The 14639-nt window shown below is 46.1% G+C and overlaps 1 protein-coding gene across 1 annotated transcript in view; it reads left to right on the top strand.

Moving 5' to 3' along the window:
• Positions 1 to 9482, top strand: part of LOC123044807 (chromatin remodeling protein SHL) — a 44249-nt gene extending 34767 nt beyond the window's left edge. The window contains exons 4-5 of the mRNA XM_044467686.1: positions 5058 to 5193; positions 9127 to 9482. Of these exons, the coding sequence (XP_044323621.1) occupies positions 5058 to 5193; positions 9127 to 9156 (166 nt within the window). The 3' untranslated portion in view covers positions 9157 to 9482. The remainder of the gene's footprint in view (positions 1 to 5057; positions 5194 to 9126) is intronic.
• Positions 9483 to 14639: the final 5157 nt, after the last annotated feature.

The raw sequence follows: 14639 nt of genomic DNA, 5'->3' as shown, positions 1-14639 counted from the left end.
GTTGTATTGCAGCATCTTCAATTCATCCGCACTAGCTTCTCGGTTCGGCTTTCTCCCATCAAAGAATTCACCTTGCAAGCCAATACACACAATAGCCCAAACGGCGGTGTTATGTCCAAGAATATGCATTTTCATCTTATGCTTCCAACTAGCAAAATTAGTGCCATCAAAGTAAGGACCTCTACGGTGATAATTTCCCTCGCTAGACGCCATACTCTTCTAGGTTGTGAAACCAAGACTATGACCACCAAAAGCTATGGAAATCAAAGCAAATGGAGACCAAAGCTCTGATACCACTTGTAGGACCTTGAAGTATGTCTAGAGGGGGGGGGGGTGATTAGACTACTTGACCAATTAAAAACTTAACATTTTCTCAATTTTAGACTTTGGCAAATTTTAGCTATCTTTGGACAAATCAAGCAATCTTCACACAATTCAAGCAAGCATGTAAAGAGTATATGAGCAGCGGAAAGTAAAGCATGCAACTTGCAAGAATGTAAAGGGAAGGGTTTGGAGGATTTAAACGCAATTGGAGACACGGATGTTTTTGTCGTGGTTCTGATAGGTGGTGCTATCGTACATCCACGTTGATAGAGACTTCAACCCACGAAGGGTAATGGTTGCGCGAGTCCACGGAAGGCTCCACCCACGAAGGGCTCACGAAGGACTTGCCTCACTAGCGGTAGATCTTCATGAAGTCGGCGATCTCCTTGCCCTTACAAACTCCTTGGTTCAACTCCACAATCTTGTCGGAGGCTCCCAAGTGACACCTAGCCAATCTAGGAGACATCACTCTCCAAAAAGTAACAAATGGTGCGTTGATGATGAACTCCTTGCTCTTGTGCTTCAAATGATAGTCTCCCCAACACTCAACTCTCTCTCATAGGATTTGGATCTGGTGGAAAGAAGATTTGAGTGGAAAGCAACTTGGGGAAGGCTAGAGATCAAGATTCATATGGTAGGAATGGAATATCTTGGCCTCAACACATGAGTAGGTGGTTCTTTCTCAGAACTGGTAAGTTGGAAGTGTAGGTTTGTTCTGATGGCTCTCTCCACAAATGAAGAGGAGGTGGAGGGGTATATATAGCCTCCACACAAAATCTAACCGTTACACACAATTTACCAAACTCGGTGGGACCGAATCAACAAACTCGGCCGGACCGATTTAGCAAATCTAATGATCGTTAGGATTTTTGGTGGGACCGACATGCAACTCGGTAGGACCGATATGGTTACGGTTAGGGCATAATGTAATCTCGGTGAGACCGATTACACAAACTCGGTGAGACCGATTTTGGTAATTAGCTAACCAGAGAGTTGGTCAGGTAAACTCGGTGAGACCGAAATGTTACAAAAGGGAAACAAAGAGTTTACATTGCAATCTCGATGGGACCGATCGCTCACTTCGGTTAGACCTAAACGTTACGAAGGGAAACAGAGAGATTACAATCCCATCTCGGTGAGACCGAGATCCCTATCGGTGAGACCGATTTGCCTAGGGTTTGTTGCAGTGGCTATGACATTTGAACTCAGTGACGCCGGATAGAAAGAATCGGTGGGGCCGAGTTTGACTTTGGGTTTAGGTCATATGTGGATGTGAGAAAGTAGTTGAAGGTTTTTGGAGCATATCACTAAGCACATGAAGCAAGAGGCTCATTAAGCAACACCTCATCCCTCCTTGATAGTATTGGCTTTTCCTATAGACTCAATGTGATCTTGGATCACTAAAATGTAAAATGTAGAGTCTTGAACTTTTGAGCTTGAGCCAATCCTTTGTCCTTGATATTTTGAGGGATTCACTTTCATTATCCATGGCATGCCATTCATTGAGGTTTCCTGAAATATTTGTCTTGGAATAGCATCAGCTTAATGAGCTATATGTTGTTATGAATTACCAAAACCACCTAGGGATAGTTGCACTTTCACGGAGGCCGCCTGGTGCGGCGGCTGCCATGGCAGCCACGGCGGCGCGGTGGCGGCAATGGGCGGCGCAGCCGGGTGCGGCCCGTAGGACCCGGCCAAGAACAGGTGGATCTCCTGGACCGCCTGGGTTAGGTCCGGCAGCGCCCTGGACACCTCCTTTGGGGTGAGGACGGCAGGGGCGGGCGCGACGGAGGACAGCGGGAGAGACGGGTTGGGCGGCGGTGTTGCCAGCACCGGGCATGCGTAGACTTGGACCTGCACAAGCTATACGCCATGTCGAAGAAGTCGGAGAGGCCAGCAGAGAAGGACTCGACGACGGTTGCGGCGCCATCGACGCGGGGCCAATGTCGCCTGCGGTTGTCGGAGTAGATGAAGCGGTCGGGGTAGATGACGGCGACACTGGCGACGTGCTGGTGCTAGACGAAGACGAACATGGTGGACGGGCAGCGGCGGCGGCTACGGAGGTAGCGGCGGCGGCTGCCGAAGAAGAGTGGCGGCTAGGTTAGGAGCGCGGCGGCGGTGCTCGAAGTAGGCGAAGAACCCTGACAGCGTGAAGAACACGCCTCGTGGACGGTGGCGTTCCCGCACCAAGGGAGACAGCGCGGCGCATACCACGGGAGGTCGACGCGCGGTGACGGCGTAGGGGACAGCGGGCCGCGGCGCTACGGCCCGAAGGGGCGATGCAGCGGTGACGGGCAGGTCAGGGCAACGGCGGGAAGACGTCGGGGCGGCAACGGGGACCGCGGACCGCGGCGCTACAGCTCGAAGGGGCCGACCCAGCGGCGGAGAACCGCGGCGCTACGCACGAGTCGATGCAGCCACGAGGAGAACCACGAGGCGGCGATGCTGCGGCCCGATGGGGCGACGCATCGGTAGCCCGATGCTCGATGGGCGGAGGGGGCGCGCTGAACTCATAATCAATCTTCACAGAACCTGTGGAGGCGCGCGCAATCAACTAGCTAGGTCTGTCGCACGACGCGGTTGAAGTGGAGCGACGGACAAGTGATCAATCTGGCCGGTCGCAAGATCGAGGACACTGCTCGATGCGATTATAACGGGCGGACGCGGCAAGGCGAGCGGCCGCCATACCTAGGGGCGGACTGTCGTAGCAGGAGCGTGCTACCGGCCTGGACACGTATTATACATGAAGGCTGATTGGAATACAACCATATGAGCACCATGCTCACATGATGCAACGTGCAGCCAAACCTTGTACGGCCGTGTGGTCCGGGGCAAGCAGCCGGCAACACCAGCGCCAACCACACCCGTGTGCCACGCGGTACGGGATGACCGGGGCAGCGCATGTGCTGCCGTCGTACGTAACCTTCTGCATGCAGAAAGCTGGGGCGTCCGAGTTGTGGATGGAGGCGGGGTTGATGCAGAATTCTTGATCCGATCATGGCGACGACAACAGGCACATAGCCACGGCTGGACGGACGCGCGAACGGTAGCTGTGAGGGGCCGCCGCATCGCGCAAGGTCGCCGAGTCGGAGAAGAGGCCATGTGTCGCGCTGGTGTCGAAGTAGAGGCGCGAGAGTCGACGGCGGCGGTGGGCGACGCAAACCGATCAAGTGGATCGGAAAACCAAAACATAGACGCCGATCAAAGTGACCGGCGAGAGAGAGAAAAACCCGGATCAAAGGATCGGGGAAAAGACTCTAGGGCAGCGGGTTGACACGACCGGCGGACGAACTCTAGGTACGGGCGGCGCGGCCCCCGGCAGCGGTCGTGAAGGCCGACCGCCCCGGGGGCAGCGCGTGGAGCGGAAGCGACGAGCGGCTAGGGTTTAGAGTACATAATGGGCCTAATGGGCCCATTAGTCTTAGGGTTAATTAGAGACAAGGGTCAGCTTGCTTAGGGGTCAAGTAAGCCTTTCTTGGGAGTCAAGTAAACCTCTTTATATAAAGAGAGGAGATGTATCAATTTAATCAAGCAGGAATTAAGAAGGAAATCCCTTCCCTCTTGCCCGGCCGTGGGCAAAAAGGCCCCTGGCCGGCCCTCTTGCGCCTCCTTCTAGCAACACCATAACAATTTGGTATCAGGTACCTCAGTTCCGATCATGTCTTCGCCGCCGCCCACCCCGTCGCTTCCGCTGCCGACCGTCACTACCGCGCCGCTGGTCGCATCCTCCGGCGCCGCCACCACCCAGATGCCGGCGCCCTCCACCACACCACTGGCCGCCGCCTACACCTCGGAGGAGATCACCGGGGTCCTCAACGACCTCGTCACAGCCGTCTAGGGGATCCCGCTGTACCTGGCCAGCCCCTACGGGCCGCCGCCGGCCCTGCCGTGGTACTCGCCGCATCCAGGGGCCTCCGTGGCGTTCGCTGGGACGCTACAACCACAGCTGCAGCTGCCGCCGCCGCCCTGCAGTGGCCGGCATCGGCTCCCGCCGCGCCTCCAGCGCCATCGCCGCCCCCGCGCCGCCGTGGCTGCCGTGGCAGCCGCCGCACCAGGCGGCCTTCGCCGTGCTCCCCGGGCCACTGCAGCAGCCGCTGCTGCTGCCATCCATCGCCACCACCGCCCAGCCCTGGCTGCAGTGGCAGCCGCCGCTCCTGGCGGCCTCCGCCGCGCCCGGCGCTCCACCACAGCAGCCGCTGCCGCTGCCCGGTGCACCACCGCAGCAGATGCTGCAGCTGCAGCAGCCACCGCCGGTCAGCTCCGGCCCCGCATCGACCGCGCCGACGGGAGTTTACTTGACTCCCAAGCAAGGCTTACTTAACTCCTAAGCAAGCGACCCTTATCTCTAATTAAGCCTAAGACTAATGGGCCCATTAGGCCCATTACGTACTCTTAACACCCTTACATTGCTTGCGAGTGCATGTTAAGCTAATTGTTAGTGTTTGTCTATTCTAAATGATGGCAAAAAGCAAGTAGTCAATTGGGACATATAGAATGATATTTTTTTTTTTTGTAATTTTAATGTGCAGAGTATGCCTGGTTAGTTCATGAACAGTGTGTGCACATAAATAGGGTGCACCATAGTTTTTTGTTTGTACAAACAAATATGTTTTCTTTTTCATCTATTCCGGTCTCTGTTGGTGCATCTGTGCGTGCTAAGTAATCATCTGCCTCCTCCAGGAATTCGAGTCCGTTTGAACTTGAGGTTATAACTTGCTGCTTTTGTTTTTCAGGTTTCACCCTTCTTGTATTGGAATGACCATTAAAGAAGCAAAGAAACGAGAACACTTCTTCTGCCAGAGCTGTACTGCTGAAAATGGGAAGACAACTGAGAATTCTCATGAAGCCACGGCAGAGTCAGAAGAAAGGGTAACTATGACACGATTGCTTTATTATCGCTGGTGTGTTGTCTGGTTTGTTATCTGAAATGACAATAAACAAATATGAATTATGCAAAATTTAGTTCATATTAGTGAAAAACTGAGAATGCACATAATCTGTGATAATGTTAAAGCATGGTTAGCTTAATTATGAAAGGAGGGATCTGTTCTGCAGTCAAACTGGTACAATCATCGCACCAATTGGTACATTGCGAAATCCACTAGCAGTGCTTAAACTTTCGCGTTATGTTCGCACCGACACGGACATGGATTAGCTCTCTGATGCCATGCATCCTGTATGAATAGTAAAATCGAAAACAATACTAGGAAAAATCAAAATATAATAAAATTTGAGTATATCAAACCTGGCCGACCATTCTACTCCTGTGTCTTTCATGAAGAAAAGACATCCATGGTATTCTCAGCAAAAAAGACAGAAATTTAGATTATATGAAGAACTGTTTGAATGAATCATAGGTCGGACTGTATTTTCTTACTAAGAATGCCACGGATACCTTCTTGATGAAACTTCGGACGTGAGTAGAATGAACGACCAGGCTTGATACCCCAAAATTTCAGTTTTTTTACTAGTATTTTTTTCCGATTCTACTGTTCATATAGGGTGCATGGCACCCGAGAGCTCCTATCCATTTTCACACACGGACTCAATTACTTTAACACCGCAGTTTATTCTCCTTAAACTTTTAAAAAAAGAGGTTCAAAGGATCCTTGCCAAGAAAATAGAGGTTCACAGGGGGTCTACAAAGCATGCATTGCTGGATCTGGCTGAATACATCATTCTTCTGATCTGATGAGCTCACACAATCAACACATTTGTTCTGAACTTCTAATAGCCTCTTTCATCCAACTAACTGGCACAGGGTGACCCTTGCAACAATCGTTGCTACCTCCTCTGCCCTAGCCTCCTGCAGCTCCACTCTGCTCCTAGCAATGCTGCTGTTACCCCCCTCGATGAAATGTTGCACCAAAGCGCTGTTGGCATGGACGGCTTTGGCCACATACATCATCTTCAAACGCCTCAGCCTGCAGGAAATTGTTGTTTTTTGACGCGTAAAGGACCAACAGGTGCTTCCTGGGATGGCCATGGCCTACACTGTTGATGGGTGTGCATGAATATGAATCTTGCTCCTTGATTGCATTTCCATTGTCATAGTTGGCCGCGGATATTTTTCTTTTTTCATGCCTAGGTACTCCAACTACCACCAGCATGCTTTATTGATCCCATCCCCTAGCTCCAAGATTGTGCTCCTGGCTACGAGAAGATGGGGCTGATAAGTGGGCCCATGTGACTGGGATGCCAGGCTTGCAGAGTTAATACTTAATACTCAATGTACGCTGCAAGGTACGCTGCTCTGGCAGCGATGCTTGTTTTGGACCTTTGGTGGACCCCTTCAAAACGGAAGACAACATGCATGCCACGACCTGTATACTGAAAGCTTGGGTGATCAGTTCAAAATAAATCGGGGATTACATATTGTTTCATTTCTCAGGGTAAGGTTAAATGTAGTCTACCAAAATTCTTTATATAATCCTAAACTAGAAGGGTTGGGCGCGCTTTGCTGCACCGTTGGTGTTGTTGGGTTTTCATAATTTTTGTTCTCCCTCTGTTTCAGAATATAAGAAGTATTATTTTTTGATAAGTCGAACCTTTTTAATTTTGACCAAATTTGTAAAGAAATATATCAGTACATAATATCATATCTGTATCATTAGATTCATCATGAAATGTATTTTCATATTTTATTTATTTATTATTTTTTGATAAGTCAAACCTTTTTAATTTTGACCAAATTTGTAGAGAAATACAATTTGAACTAAAACCACGACGAGTAGATCGGAACGGAGGGAGTATATCAGTACATAATATCATATATGTATCATTAGATTCATCATGAAATGTATTTTCATATTTTATTTATTTATTGTGGATGTTGATATTTTTGGCTCTGAACTTGGTTGAAGTTAAAGAACTTTCACTTTCCATAAAACTAATACACCATATATTTTGGAACCGAGGGAGTATTTGGTTTGGTGAGTCGGGGAGACGATGGAGTGTTTTTTATATTTGTAGTGGTGTTTTGGTGGGCCTTCCGTGGTGTGACTCGGTGTCATCTGCTAATCAATCCGTACTTATGTGTCAAAAATTTCTGCATGGGCGGCAGCCTGTACTATATTGGTGCTGCAGTATCACATTGGCACTTTTTTTCTAGGTGGTGAGAGGCTGCGCGGGGTTGATATGTTTTTATAGGCCGGTAGCTGCTGATTGGTTTGAAAAATTGTTGACCCGGTCAAAGCCGTGAACCAAATTCAAAATTGAATACTTCAATCAAATGGGAGAGCTTTAAAATTAGGGAGCATAGTGAATTCAAATAAAATTTAATCCCAAATGATAAGTGCCACACATAGGGCATGAAGCAACATGGTCCAAACGCCCCCATAACCACTCATTTTACCACATCAAACAGATGATATCAGCGGAATCTTTTTAGTTTTTCGGACTTACAAATGTTTTTATCTCTTAAATAAAAAATCTGATTAAAAATTCATTTTTCATCATGAAATCCATCTCGAAGAGATCTTCAAAACTAGATACCATATTGATATGTTTCGATAATTTTTTTAGCCAAAAGTTGCCATGATGTTACACTGAAGTTGCCATAGTGTTTAAACTAAGTTGCCATGATATGTTTCATCTAGTTTTTTCTTCTAGATTTAAAGATACATTGTATTTTAACTACTTTTCATGATAAAATTTATTAATTGACCATGGCAATTTTTAGTAATTAACCACGGCAAATTTTAATTCATGGATCATGGCAATTTTTAGTAATTCATCATGGCAAATTTAGTTTATAGATCATGGCAATTTTAGTATTTTGACCATGAATTTTTTTGTATGAATCATGGCAAATTTTAGTGCATGTATCATGGCAAATTTAAATAATCTACCATGGCAATTTTAGTTTCTGGTCCATGGCAAATTTGAGTCATTGACTATGCATTTTTATTTCCCTTTCTTATAACATGTCAAAATTTACTTTAAATAGAGAAGAAAGAGTAGTTGAAACATATCATGACAACTTCGGTGTAAACACCATGACAATTTATGTGCAATAAAGATGGAAACTTTTGACCGCAAAAAATATCGTCGAAACATATCGATATGGGATCTAGTTTCGAAGTCCTCGTTGCGACGGATTTAATGGTGAAAACGGATTTTCAATCGGATTTTTCATTTAAGAAATAAAACATTTTAAAGTTTGAAAAACCTAAAAGATTCCCGCTGACATCATTTGTTTTTGTCCCTGTTTGAATGCTGACGTGTCACAGTGGGTGGCTAGAAGGGCATTTGGCTCCTCCTTCGGCTCACACGTGTGGGCGGAATTGCTTTGTGTCACACGTGTGGCACTTATTAGAGTCCAATTTAATATGAGAGGCCGCTGAGAAATTGTTGACCTGGTCAAAATTGGGTGATCCATTTTCAAATTTAAGATCTCATGGTTATGAGGCCTTAAACAGGAAGAGCAATATATTTATAGATTTGTAATCCCGTGGTGGTTCACAACATAATGAAATCCAACAGGAAATCAACCCCATCCAAAGTTGAATGTGTTATCTGGTCTTGAGGTCTCTTTGTCAAATTTAATAATGTGTAATCCGGAGCAAATTAACAGGAAGACCAAATTTTCCAGCTTTATTAACGATGGGAAATCATTAATAAATCTTTGTCAACATTAATGTGTTATCCAAAGTTGAATGGGAAATTATCATGAAATCAACCCAAATCCAACAGGAAATCTTTGTCAACCTATGCATGAAATTCTTAAGTAAACAAGCTAGGATTATCATTCTTGGATAGCTGATCGATGAGCTCATAATTCATTTACACTAACATGTGCAGCCGGTGGAGTCGAAAAGGCGGAGAAGGTGATGGGCTGGATTAATTTGATGGAATTTCCACACGGATATACAAACTACATAGCCTTCTAGTCTGAGGTCTGTGGTGTTGTTTGTGGCAGTCTGTGACCCCTTCTAATGTCAGGCATGCAGTGTACATAACTTGTAACCTGAGATTGTTGTATTAGGAGAAAATAGAATTTGGACGCTAGTGTCAGAGTTTGAGCAGTATGGTACCATCAAGATCCCTTGTGATCTTCCCTCAAAAAAGAAAAAAAAATCCTTTGTGATCCATTATGCTGTGGGGCCTGACCAGCCTTTTACGTTTGTGAGAGTCGAATCTTGTGTTGCCATGTGGAATGTTTTGTGTCTTTGTTTCGGAGCAACTCGTGGTGCAGTATCTGTGTAGACTGATTTTTAGCATTTGATTTAGCTGCGTAATTTTTATAGAACTATTGTTGCTTAAGATCGTTAATAAAGCTGAAAAAATTGGTCTCATAATGTTGACAAAGATTGGTAATAAAGCACACTCCACTACATATCAGAATGTTTGGGATTTTGTAACACTGGGTTTGTGAAACCTTATGGCACTGGAAGGTCTCTTTGTCAAATTTGTTTATATCAATAGCAATTCAACTATACATTTAAATAGTCGCAAAGTTTTGTTGCAAATATGCAATAATAAACTTATTATTTTATGATTAAATTTATATTTTTATGATTAAATTGTGTTAGTTCCTGAAAACCTTAATGCATGTGTGGAATAATAAACATCAAATACATCCTTAGTCAAGCCTATATACTAGCTTATATATTGTTAATGATCTTATTTTCTTGATCATGTGCATTGTCAATGTAACAAGGACGTCAACAATTATGAGTACACATTATTAGGGAATAATGGTGTTGAATAGACCCATTTATGAAATACTGTGAGATCACAATGCAATATGTTGTCGGTATTTTCTCATAATTTGTTAATGTTTACTTGTGTGCTTAGACCATGGGAATATCACGGACCTAGATGATTTATTCAGGGGCAACATCAAACTTTACTCATTAATTAGGTAATTATAATGATGGCTTCTAGGTACATCGAAAAGTATGTTGTTGTACACAGAGGTAGCAATAGAGTCCGTCCGTTCGTGACGGTTGGTGCTGTTTCCAGCGACTTTGAGGCGACTGCTAGCGTTCCTGGTCGGCAACTTTGCCGCTCATCCCTCGATCCAAATCCATCAAACACTCCAGATTTGAGCTTTCCCTTCCGCAATCTCTTCAGTTGTGAGTGTGTTCTACTCATTCAAGGTCGATTTTGTTTAAAGTTCTTTGCGGGAGGTATAGAAATCCGGCCCGCAAGATCCACAAATCGCAACCTAGGTGGAGCCATCCGAATCCTGAAGAAACCCACACCAATAGCTCTCGGGTGGTTCTAGTGTGCGTGGCGGCGGCTGTGGCAGACGGCGGCTGGCAGGGCGGCCTTGGCTCAACTGGAAGGGGAGGCAGCAGTGGTCAGAGGTGTCTGGTAGGGCATCGTTGTCCAAGAGTTGCAGGGCGCAGCCAACATGGGCGACGGTAAAGGCTACTATGAAGGACAATGTGGAAGGAAAATTTAGGAATCTGAAGCTCTTAGATGTAGAGAAGAAAAGCTTTGTTGGCAATACTCCCAAACTCCCCAGTACTGGGTGACGTCGAGGTTATCTCACCAACAACTGCATTAAAGAGATTATCGATGTCGGCAAAACTCAGGTATTCCAGAACTGCAACGATAAAACTGTGACGACAACACCTCGGAGCTCAACTCCCCGGGACACTGCCACAACCCCTAAATGTCAGGAGGCACCAAGAACAATGTTCTCGTCACAAAACCATCGGAACGATTCCAAGATACTCGCGTGATCCTAATTTTTTTAGTGAAATTTGAGAAGAGAAAGTCAAAACATCTACGTCAGGAGACCTCACCAGAGCGACGAAGGGACTGAGGAGTAAAAAGAATCCTACTCTCCGATATATATAATCCTAAGACTCAAAATATTTTTTGTTTTAGACTCAACAACGCCAGTGATCAATCAAGTAGGGGGCTCCTAAGTCGGGGATGGCTCTGATTACCAACTTGTAACGCCCATGATGCGGCTATATCTCTCACGTGTCGAGGCACGACTTAAAGGCATAACCGCATTTTAGGTTTTGTCGCAAGAAGGGTCATCTTCACACAACCCCATGTAATGAACAAGAATGGGATAAAGAGAGTTGGCTTACAATCACCACTTCACACAATACATAAATAATCCATACATCATCCAAAATACACTCATAGACCGACTACGGTCAAATTCAAATGAAAAGAAGATAACCCCAAATGCTAGATCCCCGATCGTCCCAACTGGGCTCCACTACTGATCATCAGGAAACGAAACATAGTAACGTCCAAGGTCCTCGTCAAACTCCCACTTGAGCTCGATTGCGCCACTTGCACTGGTATCCTCGGCACCTGCATCTGTTTTGGTAGAATCTGTGAGTCACGGGGACTCAGCAATCTCACACCCGCGAGATCAAGACTATTTAAGCTCATGGGTAGGAAAGGGGTAATATGGTGGAGCTGCAGCAAGCACTAAGCATATATGGTGGCTAACATACGCAAGTGAGAGCGAGAAGAGAAGCAATGCATTGGTCAAGAAGCTAGAAGTGATCAAGAAGTGATCCTGAAACTACTTACGTTCATACATAACTCAAACCGTGTTCACTTCCCGGACTCCGCCGAGAAGAGACCATCACGGCTACACACACGGTTGATGCATTTTAATTAAGTCAAGTGTCAAGTTCTCTACAACCGGACATTAACAAATTCCCATCTGCCTCATAACCGCGGGCACGGCTTTCGAAAGATAATACCCTGCAGGGGTGTCCCAACTTAGCCCATCACAAGCTCTCACGGTCAACGAAGGATATATCCTTCTCCCAGGAAGACCCGATCAGTCTCGGAATCCCGGTTTACAAGACATTTCGACAATGGTAAAACAAGACCAGCAAGACCACCCGACTGTGCCGACAAATCCCGATAGGAGCTGCACATATCTCGTTCTCAGGGCACACCGGATAAGCAAGCATACAAGTAACCAGACCTCAAGTTGCCCGAGGGGGCCCGCAGGTGCTCTAGTTTGGACCAACACTCGGAGGAGCACTGGCCCGGGGGGTAAATAAAGATGACCCTCGGGCTCGCGAAAACCCAAGGGAAAAAGGCTTAGGTGGCAAATGGTAAAACCAAGTTGGGCCTTGCTGGAGGAGTTTTATTCAAAGCGAACTGTCAAGGGGGTCCCATAAATCACCCAACCGCGTAAGGAACGCAAAATCAAGGAACATAACACCGGTATGACGGAAACTAGGGTGGCAAGAGTGGAACAAAACACCAGGCATAAGGCCGAGCCTTCCACCCTTTACCAAGTATATAGGTGCGCATTAATTAAACAAGAGATATTGTGATATCCCAAAATATCCATGTTCCAACAAGGAACAAACTTCATCTTCACCTGCATCTAGCAACACTATAAGAGGGGCTGAGCAAAAGCGGTGACATAGCCAAACAACGGTTTGCTAGGACAGGATGGTTAGGGGCTTGACATGGCAATATGGGAGGCATGATAAACAAGTGGTAGGTAGAGCAACCATAGCGATAGAGCGAGCAACTAGCAAAGCAAAGATAGAAGTGATATCGAGGGTATGGTCATCTTGCCTGCAAGGTTCTCAGAGTTGTCGAAAGCTTGATCCTCGTTAGCGTACTCAACAGGTTCCTCGTTCACGTACTCGTCTCCCGGCTCTAACCAAAGCAAGAACACAAGCAATGGAACCACAATAAATCACGGTGCAATGCACAAGCAACATGATGCAATACATAGCATGATATGCGAGATGTGATATGCAATGCGTATGCGTGCTCCGGAAGGAAAAATGATGAACAAGGCATCAACTTGACAAAACAAGTATGCCGCTGGAAAGAAGAGATGATTTCGGTTGAAATCGATATAAAGATCACCGGAATCGGATGCACGGTTTGCAAATGGCAAGCAAAACAAGAATGACACAGTTCTGCGATTAACAGCATGATAGCACTTGGAATACATCAAGAAACTATGCTACAACACCCCAACATATCAACAAAGCATATGACAGTGATCTACAAGAGATGCTTGACAAAAGATGAACACTGAGCTATGGCTAATTCACACATTAACAGGTTCAAACAACCATGGAAAAAGTGCAATAGATAACAGCAACACAGACTTGGTGAAAAATACTAACATGGCAGAAACAACATCAGGAAGCAATGTTTAGATCAATCAAACATCATGCTACAGGAACATATCATAGAAACCTAAGGCATGACATGATACTACTAAATGCATAGAACAAAAGTCCCTTACTGACCATGAGCCAAAAAGGATCAGAAGATATGATGGCACCCATGTAAACATGGCAAGTTTCGTTAACAGATTCAGGAAACAGAGCATGGCATTAACAGCATTATGAAGGCATCTTTGCGAGCTCGATTCACTCACCACAAGTCATTGCATGACAAGATAAGCATAGCACCAGCAAGAATACATGTTTATGAAACTAAACATGGCAAGAACAAGTTCATAGCATGCAAGGATCAACTACAACAACCTTGGCAAAATTGAATAACATGTAAACAATCTGCCAGGAAACATATTATAGCAAAAGTGGAGCAAGAAAATGACATGCTAGACTACTCCATACTTGCAAACAGGGGCATTGATGGATAGAGCATAACCATATGTTCAAAACATCCTTACTGAAGTATCTCAAAATAAGCATGGATCTCTCTGTAGCATCAAGTTTACATGGCATCAAAATAACAGCAGAACAGGGACTGAAATCAGCAACATCACGAAGCCTAGTTTGCATGCTTGTTCTAGTCACCACATAAATCACAAAAATACATGGCAAGCACCTCTGTAAAGAAGACATGGCATAGTCCAAAACACATGTAGAGCTCATGCCCATAAGATGCAGAAATTAACATGACAAATGCCACAATCTGTTAAGAATCAAAACTAACATTATATAGCACTCTTGCATCAGAGATTTGGGCATCGAGATGACCTCAAATGAACATGGCCCAATGGAACAAAATGAAGAGCACATCCTGGTGAACATTTTGATATATCATATGTATGAAACGGATCTACGATGAGGAGTTATGACGCGATGAATATGGCATAAAAATAATGTAGACATGGAGAAAAACGAGGTCAACCTCTTCCAGATCTAGTGTTCGATCCGGCACGACCGAGGCAGGGCCGGAGCTCGTCGGAGTTGGGTCGGTGAGCCGGAGAGGCCGGAGAGGAGATGGGCCGGCCGGATGGCCGGATCTGGCGTCGGGCGGCGGACGGGTGGCGGGGAGGCGACGACGGCCGGGGCGCGCGGCGGCGGGGCGGCGGCCGGGCGGCGCGACGCCGAGGCGGGGCGGCGGCGGCATGCGCGGGCCGAGCGGGCGGCAGC

This window comes from Triticum aestivum, chromosome 2B, assembly GCF_018294505.1.
Source record: "Triticum aestivum cultivar Chinese Spring chromosome 2B, IWGSC CS RefSeq v2.1, whole genome shotgun sequence".
Lineage (NCBI taxonomy): Eukaryota > Viridiplantae > Streptophyta > Magnoliopsida > Poales > Poaceae > Triticum > Triticum aestivum.
Note: the sequence above shows the minus strand (reverse complement) of the source record. Positions and strands in the feature narration are given on the sequence as shown.